General features: G+C 41.5%; 1 protein-coding gene across 3 annotated transcripts in view; it reads right to left on the bottom strand.

Annotated features, from left to right (window-relative positions):
• The window catches only part of LOC124606904 (protein tumorous imaginal discs, mitochondrial-like), a 134,359-nt gene extending 129,499 nt beyond the window's left edge, over nt 1-4,860 (bottom strand). The window contains exon 1 of one of the 3 annotated variants that reach the window (XM_047139007.1): nt 4,631-4,860. In XM_047139007.1, coding sequence (XP_046994963.1) covers nt 4,631-4,811 — 181 coding nt within the window. In that variant the 5' untranslated portion in view covers nt 4,812-4,860. The remainder of the gene's footprint in view (nt 1-4,630) is intronic. The other 2 variants (XM_047139005.1, XM_047139006.1) reach the window with 2 other exon arrangements.
• Between the last annotated feature and the right edge of the window lie 11,677 nt (nt 4,861-16,537).

The raw sequence follows: 16,537 nt of genomic DNA, 5'->3' as shown, positions 1-16,537 counted from the left end.
AATACTTACTTCCTCGGTTTAGTGACTCAAAAGCGATTGTGGGGACACAAAAGTTTCACTCATTTAAACCCTGCACAGAGAGTCAAATTACTGTCAAGCCTTATCATTTTAGTCTGGATGAGTCTCTTGAATATGTGATAACACTGAACCAAATAACACAATCACATATGAAAAATATTACTGCTGGTTTTGTGACAGTAGCATATGATGACTCTTGGTGGCTAGGATGCACTGAAGAAAAATACAATGACATGTACCGAATAAATTTTTTACACTCAAAGGGTCCAGCACAGTCTTTTTACTATCCACAACCAAGAGATATATTAGATGTCCCAGGAAATACTCTTTTACAAACAGCGAATCCAACAACAGCTACAGGAAGAACCTACACTTTAAGTGCTTAAGAAATGAAGTTGTCGTCTCTTGCTTTGGAGAAATATCTTAAAAGATCATAAAAGAAGCACATTCAAATTGTTACACCTATCCTCACTAAACACTAAGTTGTATAAATACCATGTGTATTAACTTTGTAAATACCAATTGGTATTAGAAATACAGTTCTATCCATGCAGATATCAACAAGTTAATCTTTGTCCCAAGTGAAATTACTTATATGCCAATTTCTAATATAAGGAACTTCTTGTAAATGATTACAAATAACACTGGAAAACCAAGAAAAAGATAATCTCAGTCATTTACAACTAAGGATGAAGATGAGTGGCTTCATCAAAAATTTTAACTTGTAGCACGCATATGACCAACTAAAATGTGTTCACTTCCTTCTGATGCATAGTTAAAAGAATCATGAACATTAAATTAAAACAACACTATATCATTTAATGAATTAACAAACAATAAGAGGGTAAGGTTACATTAAAAGGCTAACATAATAATTTACCTTTGTTAGAATTACATAGGCCTACCTTAGTATTCATAGCCTAGAAATAGTCTGCATTTCGCCTCACTAATGTGTATTGCGGTAGTAAAATATTATTTTATACAAGAACCCATTGAGATCCCATCCAAAAATTTTGCATTCATGTAGTCAGTTAGAGTGGACAACACATATAATTTTTATAAAGAAATCTGAGGGTACGTATTTTGGAAATTTCAAAAAAATTTTTTTTGAGTAGTTTAAAATTTTCAGATTTAGGTAGCATCTTCATGTTACATATCAAATTTAAGGGAATTTTCAGAGCAAAACAATGGTGCAAGTTTGAGCTCTCTAGGTTGTGTAGTTTTCGAGCTACAGCATTTTAAAACAATCATTGATTGATCAAAAACAGAGGTTTTTTTTTATTTTTAAACCCTTGAAACTCAAAAACCAAAGGTCAGAAAAATTTGAAATATCAAATTTAAACTAGTGTTAGTGGGTACATTAACTGAAAAAAAAATTCATCCAAATCTGAGGGGTCATGGTTCAAATCATGTAGTACAATTGGTTGATTTGGCATGGAATGATCCAGTTGTAGAAATGCATTTGTCTATGAAAATTGATGCCAAACCATAAAAAGAAGTGACTGTGACATTAGTGAAAGATCTTGCTAAGAACCCGAGAAAATTCCGGTCCTATGTCAAATCACTTCTGTTCAGTCATTTGTTGACCCGTCGGGTGTTGCAATAGAAGACAGCAAAAGGAAAGCCAGTGTTTAAATTTGGCATTTAAAAAAATCATTTATCACAGGAATATCACACATGCATAACATTGTTTGCCCATTACACGGCCTCCCGTATGGAGGATATAGAAATAGGTATCCCTGGTTCTAAGAAGCAAGTGAAAGAACTGAAAACAAATAAGCCTCCAGATCTGGATGGAATACAAGTTAGGTTTTACAGAGAGTACTCTTCAGATTTCCCATTACTCAGCTTGCATTTATTGCAAAACTTCTGCCCAACCCAAAGTCCAAAGCAACTTTAAAAAAAAGCACAGGTGACTCCTGCGTATAAGAAGGGTAAAAGAACGGACCCACAAAATTACAGACCAATATCTGTAATCTCAGTTAGTTGCAGAGTTCTTGAGCATATTATAAGTCTGAATATAACTATTTCCTTGAGATGGAGAAGCTTCTGTCCTATAACCGGTATGGATTTAGAAAACATCACTCATGCAAAATTCAGCTTGCCCTTTTCTCGTGTGATAGCCTGTGAACTTTGGATGAAGAGTAAAAGGCAGATTCCATATTCCTAGATTTCCAGAAAACATTTACTTCAGTACCCCATAGCAGACTGTTAAGAAAGGTCTGGGCTGAAGGACTAGGTTCTCAGATATGTTAGTGACTAGAAGATTTTTTAAGTAATAGAACCCACTACATTGTCCCCAACAGTAAGTGTTTGTCACAGCCAACGGTAACATTAGGATGCCTGAGAGAAGTGTGGTAGGACTGTTCATGGCTAATCAGCAATCTGTGACTGTTTGCTGACAATACTGTAATTTATGGGAAAGTGTCATCACTGAGTGGCTGTAGGAGGATACAGGAAGACTTAGACAGAATATGTAATTTCTGTGATGAATGGCAGCTTACTGTAAATGTAGAAAAATGTAAGTTAATATAAAATTCAATATAAATGAGTGGGAAAAACAATCCTGTAATATTCAAATACAGTTTTGATGGTGAGCTACTTGACAGAGTCACATCGATCAAAAGACTAGGCGTGATTTTGCAAAGTGGTATGAAATGGAAAGATCACATAAGCTTGACATTAGGGAAGGTGAATGTTTGCCTTTGGTTTATTGGGAGAACTCTAGGGACATGTACATCACCTACAAAGGAGACTGCATGTGAAACACATGCAAACTTTTCCCGAGTTCTACTCAGGTGTTTGGGATCCCGACTAGGTGAGATGAAAGAAAGGCATTGAATCAGTTTGGAGGTATGCTGCTAGATTTGTTACCGGTAGGTTCAGTCAACACCTGAGTATTACAGATATGCTCTATGAACTCAAATGGGAATCCCGAAACAGAGGGTGATGATCTTTTCATGAAACACTGTTGACAATCTTCACTTAAAACTTCCGGGCTGATAGGCCGTGGTCGAAGTATAAAACTCTCCCCTGGCGTTTTGTCTCCAACTGCGAGAGACATCCTCGGAGGTACAGTGGCGAACTGCTAATGTGAAACATGTAATACCTTTGTATGCTTATGGACTATTTCTGTTTAATTATTTGTTTCATTTATGTATAATGAAATCAAGTTTGATGTTAACAGCCTATTGTATGACATACCCAATACTCTCAGCTAGATTTTCAGCTGGAGTCCATGGGCAAAGAATAAATAGCCTACATAAATAAATAAAATGTAATATTTTGTAAATAAAATCACAGTCACCTCTGAGTGTAAGAGTGATTCATATGCATTATTGCAATCTCTATTTGAGGACATTATCAAGAGGTATAACTGTGCTTTCAGACTTGTCAAAATCTAATGTCGTGCAGACATTGTGTACCAGAAACATTTTGGTGTGATTCATTTAAATATATTAAAAACAATACAATACCCATCAGACAGATATGACAAGGACTTGCATACATATCAGAAGACTTAATTTTTGACATGTGCTAAAACATAGTTGTACAGTTTGACAGCTGCAACACGGCCTGAATCTCAATACTGTAAATAAATAGCTTTTACAGCCAAAGGCAATTATAATGTTACGTACAAAAGAAATAATAGGTGTCACTGTAATGCACTTTAAATTCCTAAGCTAGTTCTGATATTGGAGCTTAAACTGACTATAGTTATTATGCATTTTTTTACCCTATATTGGTGGCTGTATTGTGCAGATATGATAAATAGCTTGTAAGTATATTGACTTGAACTGTATTACGAGTTGCGCAACATGTAACCTGACAAGAGAAATCATAAATCGCATTTACAAAATCAGACAACTTTCTGTTGACATAAATTTTCACAATAAATCACTTCACTTCACTATCTCATGCTGTGATTTCTTTTATAATATCCTGGAAAGTAGCTGTTTACAAGCAAAAGCGAAGGTCTTGTTCATATCAAAAATGTTTCTTGAAATAGTATTCTCTCATTGCTAAACGCAGACGTAAATTTACGTAACTGTAACTGCCGGTACAATATGAATAGTGTGCATTCAAAATGCTAACCATATTTATTAGTAAATATTTTCATTAATTTCCCTAATATCACAGCATGTTCACTATAAGCACAATGGAATAAGTCTCTATAAGTCTCTACCTCAAGCAATAGAAACGATATAATAATATAATAGTGATTCTCATACATAACTCTAACATAAAAGATTTTCTACCCGCCCCAAAGTCAATATACGCGAAATGCCAGTGTAGCATCCCCTCCACTTGTACAGTTTCATCAATGGGGTTACATCCAATTGAGTTAGTAGAATTGTAGGTATAGCACCTAGCGATATGCAATATACGAAGCGATATGCAATATACGAAGACACTGCAGTACTGAATAACGCTACACTTCAAGCAGAAGACAATGCCTATATCTGGCAGTCCCAGGGACGACACTCTCTAATATTTATGGGACACATAAATGCTACAAATTCTAACCTTTTTAATACAAAAATAAACCTGGTTCAATGCGTAAACCTAGGTAAAATTATGCGCCTAATGAGAAAACATGCATGTGACTTACCCGGCACAAACTTCGTTGGTTGTTTTACGACACGGAGTGATAACAATCCCTCGCCGTATTTTCGTCCACATCCTGCACAAGTCAATATAAAACGGCACTGGAATGGGTGTAACAATTGTAAACCGGAAAAATTAGCGCTTCTTATACAAATCAAGTTTATTACGCCCCTTGCCGCAGCCATAATTTTCGGGGCACTGTAGACATAAAGATACACTTTAACCTCTCAACGACATGTGGTTTCTTTCCTGTACTTCTCAGAGGCACTCATTACTGGCGACAAAAATCCTTACGCTTGTTTCCCAACGGTAGCACTACTGCCACAGTTGCAACTGGTATTCTATTTTCTCAAATCCACATAGCGCAAACTGAAATATGTCTTATGAGAATACATAGCACACTTCAGATTCTTGCATTGGTACTGGGGGAAAATAAGGAAGAAAATGAAACTGTTGGCGGGCCAGAAGTACAGTGAGACTATGTCGTTTGGACGTACGAGATTTGCAGGTTAGCTTGTTTTGTTTTGTTTTTCATGCCTATATACTTGCGTAGGGATATTGTTGCATGTGGATAATTATATATAGTGATTATTACAATACATGCAACGATATGTTTGTACAGGTATGTTGGCATGAAAAACAAACAAAAAAAACTAACTCTCGTAGGCCCAAATGACAGAATCTCACTATACTTCCGGCTCGCAGGTTGTCGGCGTAGCAAAGAAATTTCTCTAATAAGTAGTAATGTCCCCGTAGAGAATATTTCAGAACAGTACATTTGTAATGGAAGAAATTCCTCTATGGTGTGTATTCACAACTTATCTTCCAAAAATATGTGAACAAAGTGTCAGTCGCGGGATGATTGTCAAACTATGGCCTGCGGCTCTCAGCCGTAATTTGCAATAATATGCTTCTGGCAACTAACAGCCGAATACGAAAACGACAACTAACGTTAAGAATTTCTTGAGTATAATGTTCATGCTCAGTAAATAACCACAAAACTTATAGAGACAATAATATTTCAAGATGTGCTTAATTTTAATTTATGTTGGTTCATTCGGCCGTTAGCTGAGTATTTGACCGCCTATCTCAAGATAAACGGGTACTTAGCTCAGCTCCTGCAAGGTAGAGGATGTGAGATAGGGAATATTTTGTTGTTTCTGTTCCACTACTTCCAATACTGACAACGCATGGGTGTGCATGAACGTACCAAGCAGCTGCTGTGATATATTTTTTGACATGGAAGTAACATGGATTCGTGAACGCGCACTATAGAGACGATCACCTTCAACTGTTGTTCATATTTGTATCAAGGAATATGAAATTAAATTAAGGCTGTTGTAATACAATGCAATGAGTAGAAGAAAAATTACATTCAAAACTTCTAGTAAACATCTGCGATCGTGTCGCATATTGCATAAGGAATTTAAATGTGGTACAGTAACTGTTACTAATCATTTAATCGTTCGTCCACGCAGACAGCACAGCACCATTTCGTCAGCGTCACAACATTGGGATCGCTGATGTCGGCAGCAGTACGAAAAAGAGAACAGTCGACACGAAGTGTTCCGAATTGTGCCGACTTTTAACGATCAGTAGTAAGGGGCTAGGACCAATTTATAGTGCCCTTACAGTAGCTACTGTACTGGGATTTTGATGTGTAAGAAAGTTCTCATTCCCGTCGATGTTTATAACGAATTACCAATACATTTGTATTCTCTTCACAGCTTGGTCATTTATTCTAATTTCGGGGTTTCTCGATCTTCATTTCCGTTCAGTAACAAATAATCTGTTTTGTGTGATATTATCGTTAAATTATTTTCCATGTACCAATTACCAAGGAAACAGTGCCATCAAGTCGTGGTTGTAGTTCCTATGTGAGTAACCACAAACATTAACGACAAATACTTTCGTAGTGATGGCTAACGATAAAGTTTCTAGTAAATTTGAAATACCTGGCTGTAGCAATCTGTGGGGATACGAAATGGAAACATTCCAAAACCCAGTCTTAGGTAAAGCAGATGACAGACATTGGTTCATTGGTAGTACACTGGTATAATACAGTCAGTCTACAACACACTTGCGAGCCATTCTAGAATATTGTTCGACTGCATGGGACCCACACCAAATAAGCCTAAGGAGGGATACTGGACGTAAAGAGGAGGGCGACTCAACTGGTCACACAACTGTTTGCGACTGAAGAGCGCCACGGAATTTCTGAAAAATCTGCGCTAATGGCAGATGAAACCTTAAATAATTACTATTAAAAACAGTCTTGATCACGATTTATTTTATAAGGTGACCGGTTTCGACCACTACTGTGGTCATCTTCAGACCATTGAGTGGAAACCCCTTTCTGTTGTGATTCTCCAACAGAAAGGGGTTTCCACTCAATGGTCTGAAGATGACCACAATAGTGGTCGAAACCGGTCACCTTATAAAATAAATCGTGATCAAGACTGTTTTTAATAGTAATTATTTACAAGACATTGATCACTGCTGTTCCCATAATGTATTCAAAAGATGAAACCTTAATGGTTGCTAACGACAAAGGTATGGGTATATTTTTGCAATCACTAACGTCATACAAATACCTGTCTGTAACAGTTTGTTGGGATATGAAACAGAATGGTCACATAATCTCAGTGGAATGGAAGGTAGGTGGCCGACTTCCATTCATTGATAGAATACCGGGAAAATGCAGTCCACGATGGACAGTGCTTTGTGAAAACTCGTGTGAGCAATCCAGAATACTACTGTATACTTATACGAAATAGGACTAACAGAGAATATGAACGTATACAAAGAAAGACAGTACCAAATATGATAGGTTTGGTTTATCCACGCGAGAGTATCTCATAAACGCTGAAAACCCAAACAGGACGACACTTGAAAATATGTCAACTATTCTTCGAAAGTCTACTTGAAAAGTTTGAAGGATGAGGAACCTAGGAATATACTACGATCCCCTATGGGTCGCTCCTGTAGGGATCACAAGGACAAGATTAGACTACCGCAATTCGCACAGAGACATTTTTAGATATGACTCTTCCGCACCCCATATGCGAATAGATTGAGAAGAAGCCCCAGTACCTGGTACAATGGGAAGTACCCTTCACTATACACTTGATAATGATTTGTGAAGTAGTGTTGTGGATGTACACTGATGTGCAAAACTTAAGGGCGAAAGTAACTTTAACATGATGTGTCACTGTGAAGTAAAGTAGCTCCATTAAACTTTGGCCACACATAGAAAGAACGTCTGCAAGCATAGTACATAAGGTAACTGAAACTAATACGCAGTCAGGCGAAGAGCAATGACTCTTTTATTCAAAGACAATAGTTACACTGAAGTCACTGTGACTCATGATGGTTCCATGGATATTACTAAAAGCACAACTTGTTTTTTAGTAGGGTGTGTGATCACCATGGACGGCAATGCGTGCTCTCAGAATGCTGCCATGATGGCCACAATGCTGCAGATGAGCTTTTTTGATAAGGCATTCCATTCCACCAGCAGCGTGGTTGACAACTGCAGGACGTTTGATCGTGCATCTGGATTTGCTGCAATACGTCTCCCCAACACAGTGTACACGCTCTGGATGGGATTTAAGTCAGGGTAATGAGCAGTTCAGTCCATTCGCCAAATATACTCTCATTCCAAGAGCACCCCTGCCTTCGCTATTTGAAGCGGTCGCGCATTGTCATCCATAAAAATAAAGTCATGGCCGAATGCACCCCTGAAAAGATGCATATGGGGAATGTGAACAGTGTCACAATAACATTGACTGGCAAGCGTACCATATTCAAAGATTTCAAGAACAGTACACTCAAGCAACATTATGCCCTCCCAAAACATGACACCTGAATCACCTGGGCGCATTACCTGTGCCCATCTCTCGCTGTATGAGGTTATGTCCAGCATTGTTGAACTTCATAGTTTTGGTAGTTCAAGTGTTATGTTGTGCAGAAGCATAATGTTGCATTGGTTTACTGACCCCCAAATCTTTGAACATGGTGCACTCACCAGTCAACGTTATTTCGACAGTGTACTCCTTTCCCATGTGCGTCTTTTCATGAGAGCATTCGGCCCTGCTTTCATTTTTATGGATGACAATGTGCGACCGCATCTAACTGTGCTGGCTTAGAAGCTCTTGGAAAGACAGGGTAAGCAGCTTTTGGACTGGCTAGCTCGTCCCCCCCCCCCCCCTCCTCCCCCAACTTAAATCCCATCGAACATGTGTGGACTTTGCTTGAAGTGATTTATGTAAATTGGAATCAGGAAGGCTGTACGAATATTCGAAGCTCTGTATTCCAGTGGTCCTGGCTATAGGCGGGATGGTTCTCTTGAAAAAGTCACTATCGATTTCGCCGGCCGGAGTGGCCGAGCGGTTCTAGGCGCTACAGTCTGGAACGCGCGACCGCTACGGTCGCAGTTTCGAATCCTGCCTCAGGCATGGATGTGTGTGATGTCCTTAGGTTAGTTAGGTTTGAGTAGATCTAAGTTCTAGGGGACTGATGATCTCAGCAGTTAAGTCCCATAGTGCTCAGAGCCATCTGAACCATTTGAACTATCGATTTCTTTCCCGCCTCGTCCAGTCCAAGGTGGTGCTCACGCGATTTTTGGATTGATAACTGTGCATTTGCATAGGTACCATCAGGGTACAAATCACACAGAGCGAATAATAGGAACTCTGTAGTCAAGACTACTAATGAACGCTTTTGCAGTGGCGCTCAACTAGTCGGTAGTTGTTTCAAAAGTTCCCCATCACCAGGCTCTGCGCCAGTGTTCTGGGTTAAAATACAAAACTCTCCACAGTGCCCATCCCAATGGGAACATATAGCTCAACTTCTCCTGCATCGTTATTAACACATAAGGATGATCCTAGAACTCCACACACATTCAACACTGACATTCACAGTGAACGGATACATTAAGGCACCATCGTGCATGAAGAAAGAAAATCTTTCTCATTTGTATCTCATCAGACGTCATCAGACATTACTTTCAGACATGAAGGCCACTGTTTCTCTGAGTTTGTTCCACAGCTCTTCTCGTAATTGGATGTAATAGGCGCTCTCTGTATGTCTATGACGGAATTCCCCTGCTCTTGGGCTGTTCCTGATACTGAACAGCCCAGTATAAAATCAAAGCCGGACAGAAAAGAAAATCACTCAGATTCACTGCTAACAGAAAAAGTGAAGTACGTGGAAGACACAGCTGGATGTGTATGTATGCATCACCAGCCAGGATGTAGATGATTCTCTTTGACAGCTAGAATTGTCACCAGAATGCGTTAGTGTTGTTCATGTTTACTGTCGTTGCAAGAGCAGATAGGCTGTGTTAGGGGCATGAAGATCGTCATATGTCAAGTGATCATTGTGGAGGACAAGGTGATGCTGTATATACATGTAGACAACATTATTAGAAAGTGAGAAAGCTTGAAAGGAATTTCACAAACTGGGGCTGGACCTTCACATGCTCGACTGTATAGCCGACTCCTTACAGTGATGCTGCAGAGCTGGGAGTGAGAATGTGTTTCTGTCAGCATTGTCCACTCCTCAGTGCGATTGCAGCGAAAAATCGTTTATTTCTGTGGTGTCAGAATCATTCAGGTGCTGTAGCGGCCGATAAATTTGAGCAGCCACCAATTTGTCAGGTTTAGTCAGCCCTTGTTCACGACCTGTCCAGTAGGCAGCAACAACTCGCACATGCCACGCCGCATGAACAGTTCTTTAAACAGGTGGCTAGAATTATGTCATGCCCTCGGTGGTATTCACAGCACAAACACCAAGACTGCCCGTCCAGACAAGCACAGTGCTAAACTTGTGGAAGGAAAGGTCATATACAATCCGTATGTTTTCAATGGAATGAACGTAAGAATTATGCTCATTCACAAAAATCTAGTCACAAGGTCCATGTAATTAATGGAGTCTATTCAAAGGCTGCTGCAGGCATTCGCAAAACTAGCAATCAAACAGTTTCTTCAGAGCTACGCCAGTCCAACAAACTTTTTGTTCACTTGCTTATTAGTGGAAAATGTGTGAAATTTAAGTTGGACACAGGTGCCTCTGTTACATTACTGAATCGTAACACACGTAAACTTTAGGCTTCCCATGCGCATCTAAAGCGAGCACACACTTGACGGCTTATAATGGATAAGGCATTCCCGTTCTCGGAAAATTTACTTTGCCTGCCATGTATCGCTTGCATACACGAACTGTGACTTCCACTAGGCTACAATCATACGATTGTGACAACATATCTAGCCTTGATTCGTTTGATTTTTTTATTTTTTTGCTTAAAATTCAGGATAATGTGTTGTCCATGACTGCATTCAGTGCCAAAGACAGTGTAGCTTGCTGAAAGAATTGCGTGAACTCTTTTCTGAAGGTTTAAGCAAGGCTAACAATTTTGTTGTTCATATTACTATGAAAGAAAATGATTAGCCGAAATTTTGCTTGGCCAGAACTATTCCCATTGCATCACAGGGCAAAGTGGCTGCTGAACTTAAAGAAGTTAAAGATAGTGGAGCTATTGCGCCCATACAAGCTAGTCAGTGGGCAAGCCCACTGGTTTTGCTCCACAAACCTTCAGGTCGCATTCGCTTCTGTGTTGACTTCAAGTCTACAGCCAACCCACAAACTGTGATTGATACTTATCCACTGCCACGCCCAGAGGATCTCATGGACACATTAGGCGCTGGTCGCTACTTTTACAAAATTGATTTGCGCGACGCATATCTTCAAATATCACAAGATGAAGATGTGTTGTGAACACTCATTTGGTCTCGTTTAAATATTTGCGTTTGCCTTTTGGCAGTGCTTCTGCACCCGCCATTTTCCAACAGTATCTGGAACAGCTGACTGCTCAAGTACCAAACTGTTGAAACTATTTGGACGATACTATCGTAGTAGGTCGTACACCTGAAGAATACATTGCAAATTTGCATGGTTTGTTTCGTGTGTTATCCAATGTAAGACTAAAGTGTAGACTGGACAAGTGTGTTATTTAAAACGTGAGTTGCAGTATCTTGGTCATATCATAAACAGTCAAGGTGTACATCCTCTTCAGTCACATTTGTTAGCCATACGTGACCTGCCAGTTCCTCACAATGTCACAGAATTGCACCCAGTCTTAGGGAAAATGAACCATATTATATTCGGTTCATACCGAATGTTGCACAAATCGCAGCTCCATTGCATCGCTTACGTCGCAAGAACGCCCCCTTTGTTTGGACAGATGAGTGCCAAAAAACTTTTGAAAGACTAAAAAATGGATTGCTCAGTGATTGACGCTTGGTTCACTTTGATCCTGACAAGCCAGTTGTGTTGCAAGTTGACGCTTCTTCTTGTGGAATCGGTGCAGTGCTTTCGCACAGAATTGATGATAAAGACAGGTCTATTGTTTTCGTCTCAAAAGTGTTGTCCAAAGCTGAGAGTAACTATTCACAAACAGAGAAAGAGGCATTGGCTGTTGTGTATGGTGTCACCAAATTCCACCACTACTTGTATGGCAGAAAATTCTACTTAGTAATGGATCACAAGCTACTGTAGTCCTTGTTTCACCCGATGAAGCCGATTCCTGTACGAACTGCCCGAAAACTGCAAACATGGGCTTTGTTGTATAAATACCAATACGAGATTGTGTATCGTCCGATAGCCCAACATGGTAATGCAGACACACTTTCACGTCTTCCGATTGGCCCTGATACAGATTTTGACGCTTCTGTTGCACCTTCTTGTCACATCGATGCTCACGATTCTGAATTGCTTCAATCCTTTCCTCTGAAATATAGGAAAATTGCACAGGCCACGGGAGCAGATTCAGATTTGAACGTTTTGCTAAAATAATCTCGCACATCTTGGCCTCACTCATTGCATAGCATAAAGGACACTGTAGTGCACCGATACTTTGCACGTCGGCATAGCTTCGCTATGTAGCAAGGTGTGATTCTTGTTTAAAATGACAGTGGACAGTCACGTGTGTTGATCCCTAAAGCTTTTTCAAAAAAGAAGTTTTGCAGTTACTTCACCAAGGACACTGGGAGATTGTTCGTACGAAACAGTTAGCGCGTCGACTCTGTACTTGGCAGGATATGGACTCCTAAATAGAACAGATGACGTCACAGTGTTACGCATGTGCGGGAAATCAGTCCGCTCCGCCACAAACATTCTCTTCTTGGCCTAAGTCGCAACCACCACGGCAACGTGTGCACATGGACTTTGCGGGTCCTTTTTAGAACACTCGTTGGTTGATTGTGGTAGACTCTTATAGCAAAGTTCCTTTCGTTGTGCCAGTGAAATCGACAACGTCATGTGGCACAGTTCAGGCATTGTCCTCTATTTTTTTGCCTCGAAGGTTTGCCTGAAGTCATAGTGTCAGACAACGGCCCTCAGTTCACGTCAACGAATTTGAAACATTCTGTATAGATAATGGCATGCAGCATCTAACTAGTACATCATTCTATCCACTGTCAAACGGCGAAGCGGCACGTTTTGTCAGAACCTTCAAGCAGCAGATGGCCAAACTTCGCACCGCACACACCAGGAATCAAGCATTGCAACTGTTTCTCGCCTCCTATCGTTCGCATCCACGAGATGGACCACTGCCGGCGGAAGTGCTTCACGGCCATCGCCATCAGACACTGCTCAACCCTTCACAGCATCCGGCGCCGAAGGAAGGCTGCAAGTGGGCGCGAGACGAGATCCTTCGTCGACCTGGCGCATGCATGTATCTCATTCCAGGCCCAGACAGATTGCAGCGCCGACATCACAATCAAATTCGCCCCTGTCATGTGCACGTTGATCCTTCTGTATCTCTTCCCCCCGATGGCGTGTTACGACCGGAAGTCTGACGTCCCCTGCAGCCACAGCTTCCGGTCCCTCAGATCGTCCACGCTCCTGTCTCCTTCCCATTGTCGTGCTGCTTTTATGACGACGGTCTGTCGCTTTTGCGGGGGAGGAATGTTAAGGCGTAAAGTGAAGCGTCGGCACTCCAGTCGGGAACGAAAGAGAAGGGACGCCTGTAAGCAGAAGTCAGCCAATTTCACGCTGAGCAACCCCTCTCCAGGGCGTCAACACGACAGCAGCAGCCCCTATGTGAAAGGGACATAAGCGCCGCAACAGACTGGTGACGGCCCAGTTCAATAGCAGCTTCAAGATTAGCGACTACGATAGCAGTGTCAAACCTAGTCACTTCCCTTGTACTCTCTATGTAGCACAGACTTGGGATTGTGACTTGGGACTGTCTATACTGAAGGAGATTCATTATTTTGTACGTTGCCCTTTGCACATCTGTGTAATTGCCAAAGCTAAGTATTGTAATTTACTTATTGTAATAAAACTCATTAATACGACTTGTTTCATTGTTTGTCTAGCGAATCGAATATGCAGGCTTCCTAGACACTACAAGCCGCGTGCCAATGACCTCAGCCGCGGCAGCGGCAGGAGCGATGTGGTGTCGATCTCCATGAACACCACATTGGGTGGCCGATCAGTTCTAGGCGCTACAGTCTGGAACCGCGCGACCGCTACGGACGCAGGTTCTAATCTTGCCTCAGGTATGGATGTGTGTGATGTCCTTAGGTTAGTTAGGTTTAAGTAGTTCTAAGTTCTAGAGGACTGATGACCTCAGCAGTTAAGTCCCATAGTGTTCAGAGCCATTAGAACCACCACAATGGAATGTGCCGGCCACGACTGGCTTCCATCTGGAAGCACAGCAACGGCAAAATGGCTGACATAGTCGTATGCGCGATATAGCTGATTCTGGTGGTGCCGCAGTAGCCCAGCACATGTGAGGATGACGGAAGAAGAACATCCGATTGCTTTGGTAATGATTCCAAGCTCTCAATGCTGTTTCTTTCCGGAAACTTTGTAAAATACTTCATTCTGTGGCTGAAACTTTGTCTAGCCTTGGGGAATGAATTGTTTCTATGATGGCCGCAGAAGATGCAACTGAGTATGATGCCTTCGAGCTTGTAACAATTCTCCCGGCCACTTCCTGTCATATGGGAAGGAGCAGTAAGAGGACAGAAACAGCTGCAACTCCTGCTCCCATGTGTGGGAGGAACTGATATTCTCCATGTGACTTTTGAACTTACGAACGAACCGTTCACCTTCATCGTTAGACTGAGGGCGAAAAGATGCAGTGGTTACATGGTGTACTGCTATGGTGCTGGTGACACAAACAGTCAGAAACCGGCTGATGTAAATTGTGGGTCATTTTCCGGGACAATGGCCTTATTGTTGTTGTGGTCTTCAGTCCTGAGACTGGTTTGATGCAGCTCTCCATGCTACTCTATCCTGTGCTAGCTTCTTCATCTCCCAGTACCTACTGCAGCCTACATCCTTCTGAATCTGCTTAGTGTATTCATCTCTTGGTCTCCCTCTACGATTTTTACCTCCACGCTACCCTCCAGTTCTAAATTGGTGATCCCTTGATGCCTCAGAACATGTCCTACCAACCGATCCCTTCTTCTAGTCTAGTTGTGCCACAAACTCCTCTTCTGCTCAATTCTATTCAATACCTCCTCATTAGTTACGTGATCTACCCATCTAATCTTCAGCATTCTTCTGTAGCACCACATTTCGAAAGCTTCTATTCTCTTCTTGTCTAAACTATTTATCGTCCATGTTTCACTTCTCCTGATAACGACGTCCTCTCGAGTAGTCCCCACCTGGAGATCCGAATGGGGGACTATTGTACCTCCGGAATATTTTACCCAAGAGGATGCCATCATCATTTAATCATATAGTCTAGGGAGAACTAACTTCAAGGCAGGAAATAGAAGACAAAGCTGATGAATGCGTTACCACGTCCGGACGGACGTGGTTACTCAAACAGGCGTTGCGACAGAGCTAGCTGACGTTCCGCACAGACTTTACAACGAGAGGTAATTTGCTCAAACTGAACGTCCATTTCCTGCCAAATACAACGACGTCTGGCGAGTTGCGGACAACGCCCCAATGGTCTAGGTGCGTTAAAGACAAAACTTCCCGCTGTAGGGAGTGAGGAATCACAACCACAGCATCGTCGTTCTCTGTACACAACAGCAGCGCTCCTGATCGTGCGGATAGCGTGTGGTTTGCGAAGAGTAGCGATGCATCGCTGGGTGGTGAATTTCTTTCAAGCTACGTTGCCACCTATGGCGCACGTATTGCAAAACAACTGCATCAGAAGCCGTTGCTCTGTCAACACACCGAAAATCGAGGGGGAAGTTTTGAAGATATTCAAACTCCTGAGAATAGATTTGAAAACTTGATTTCTCAGATGAATCAAACGCTGTATCGGTACCGACCGGTAATCGAGACAAGTCAGCGTTCGAATGTTGGACAGTGGGCCTATACAAGAGCTCACACTGATAATCAGACAATATCGGAGCCCAACGTTGTAGTTTTTGCTCTGTCCGAAGTGGGATCGGATTGGCAGGACTAAAAAGGCCACCAAAGGCTGATGATCCGTCAGCAAACAGAACTTCCGACCGTACAAATATTGGTGGAACTTCGTAACACCGTAAATAATGGCGAATGCCTCTTTTTCAAGCTGGCTGTAGTTACACTGCGGTTTGCTCAGAGTTTTCGAGGCAAAAGCAATAGGTGCCTCTGAAGCACGAATTTTATGGGAGAGCACTACTCTGATCCTATAAGAAGACGCATCTACAACTAACACGACAGGTTTAGCTGGATGAAAATGAATCAAACAATTGCAGGAATGCGTTCCGGCATTTTTTGGACCGCGCAATTCGAACATTTTTCCGGCACAGCAGATTAAGCGGTGCAGTAATCTCAGCACCGTTAGGAATAAATTTGATATAATATGTGAGACTCCCCAAGACTGGGTGGAGCTCCCAGATGTTATGGGGCGCCAACAGATCTCTAATGGCAGACAGATACAAAATATCTGGGTGTA

This window comes from Schistocerca americana, chromosome 3 (genome assembly GCF_021461395.2).
Source record: "Schistocerca americana isolate TAMUIC-IGC-003095 chromosome 3, iqSchAmer2.1, whole genome shotgun sequence".
Taxonomy (NCBI): Eukaryota; Metazoa; Arthropoda; class Insecta; order Orthoptera; family Acrididae; genus Schistocerca; species Schistocerca americana.
Note: the sequence above shows the minus strand (reverse complement) of the source record. Positions and strands in the feature narration are given on the sequence as shown.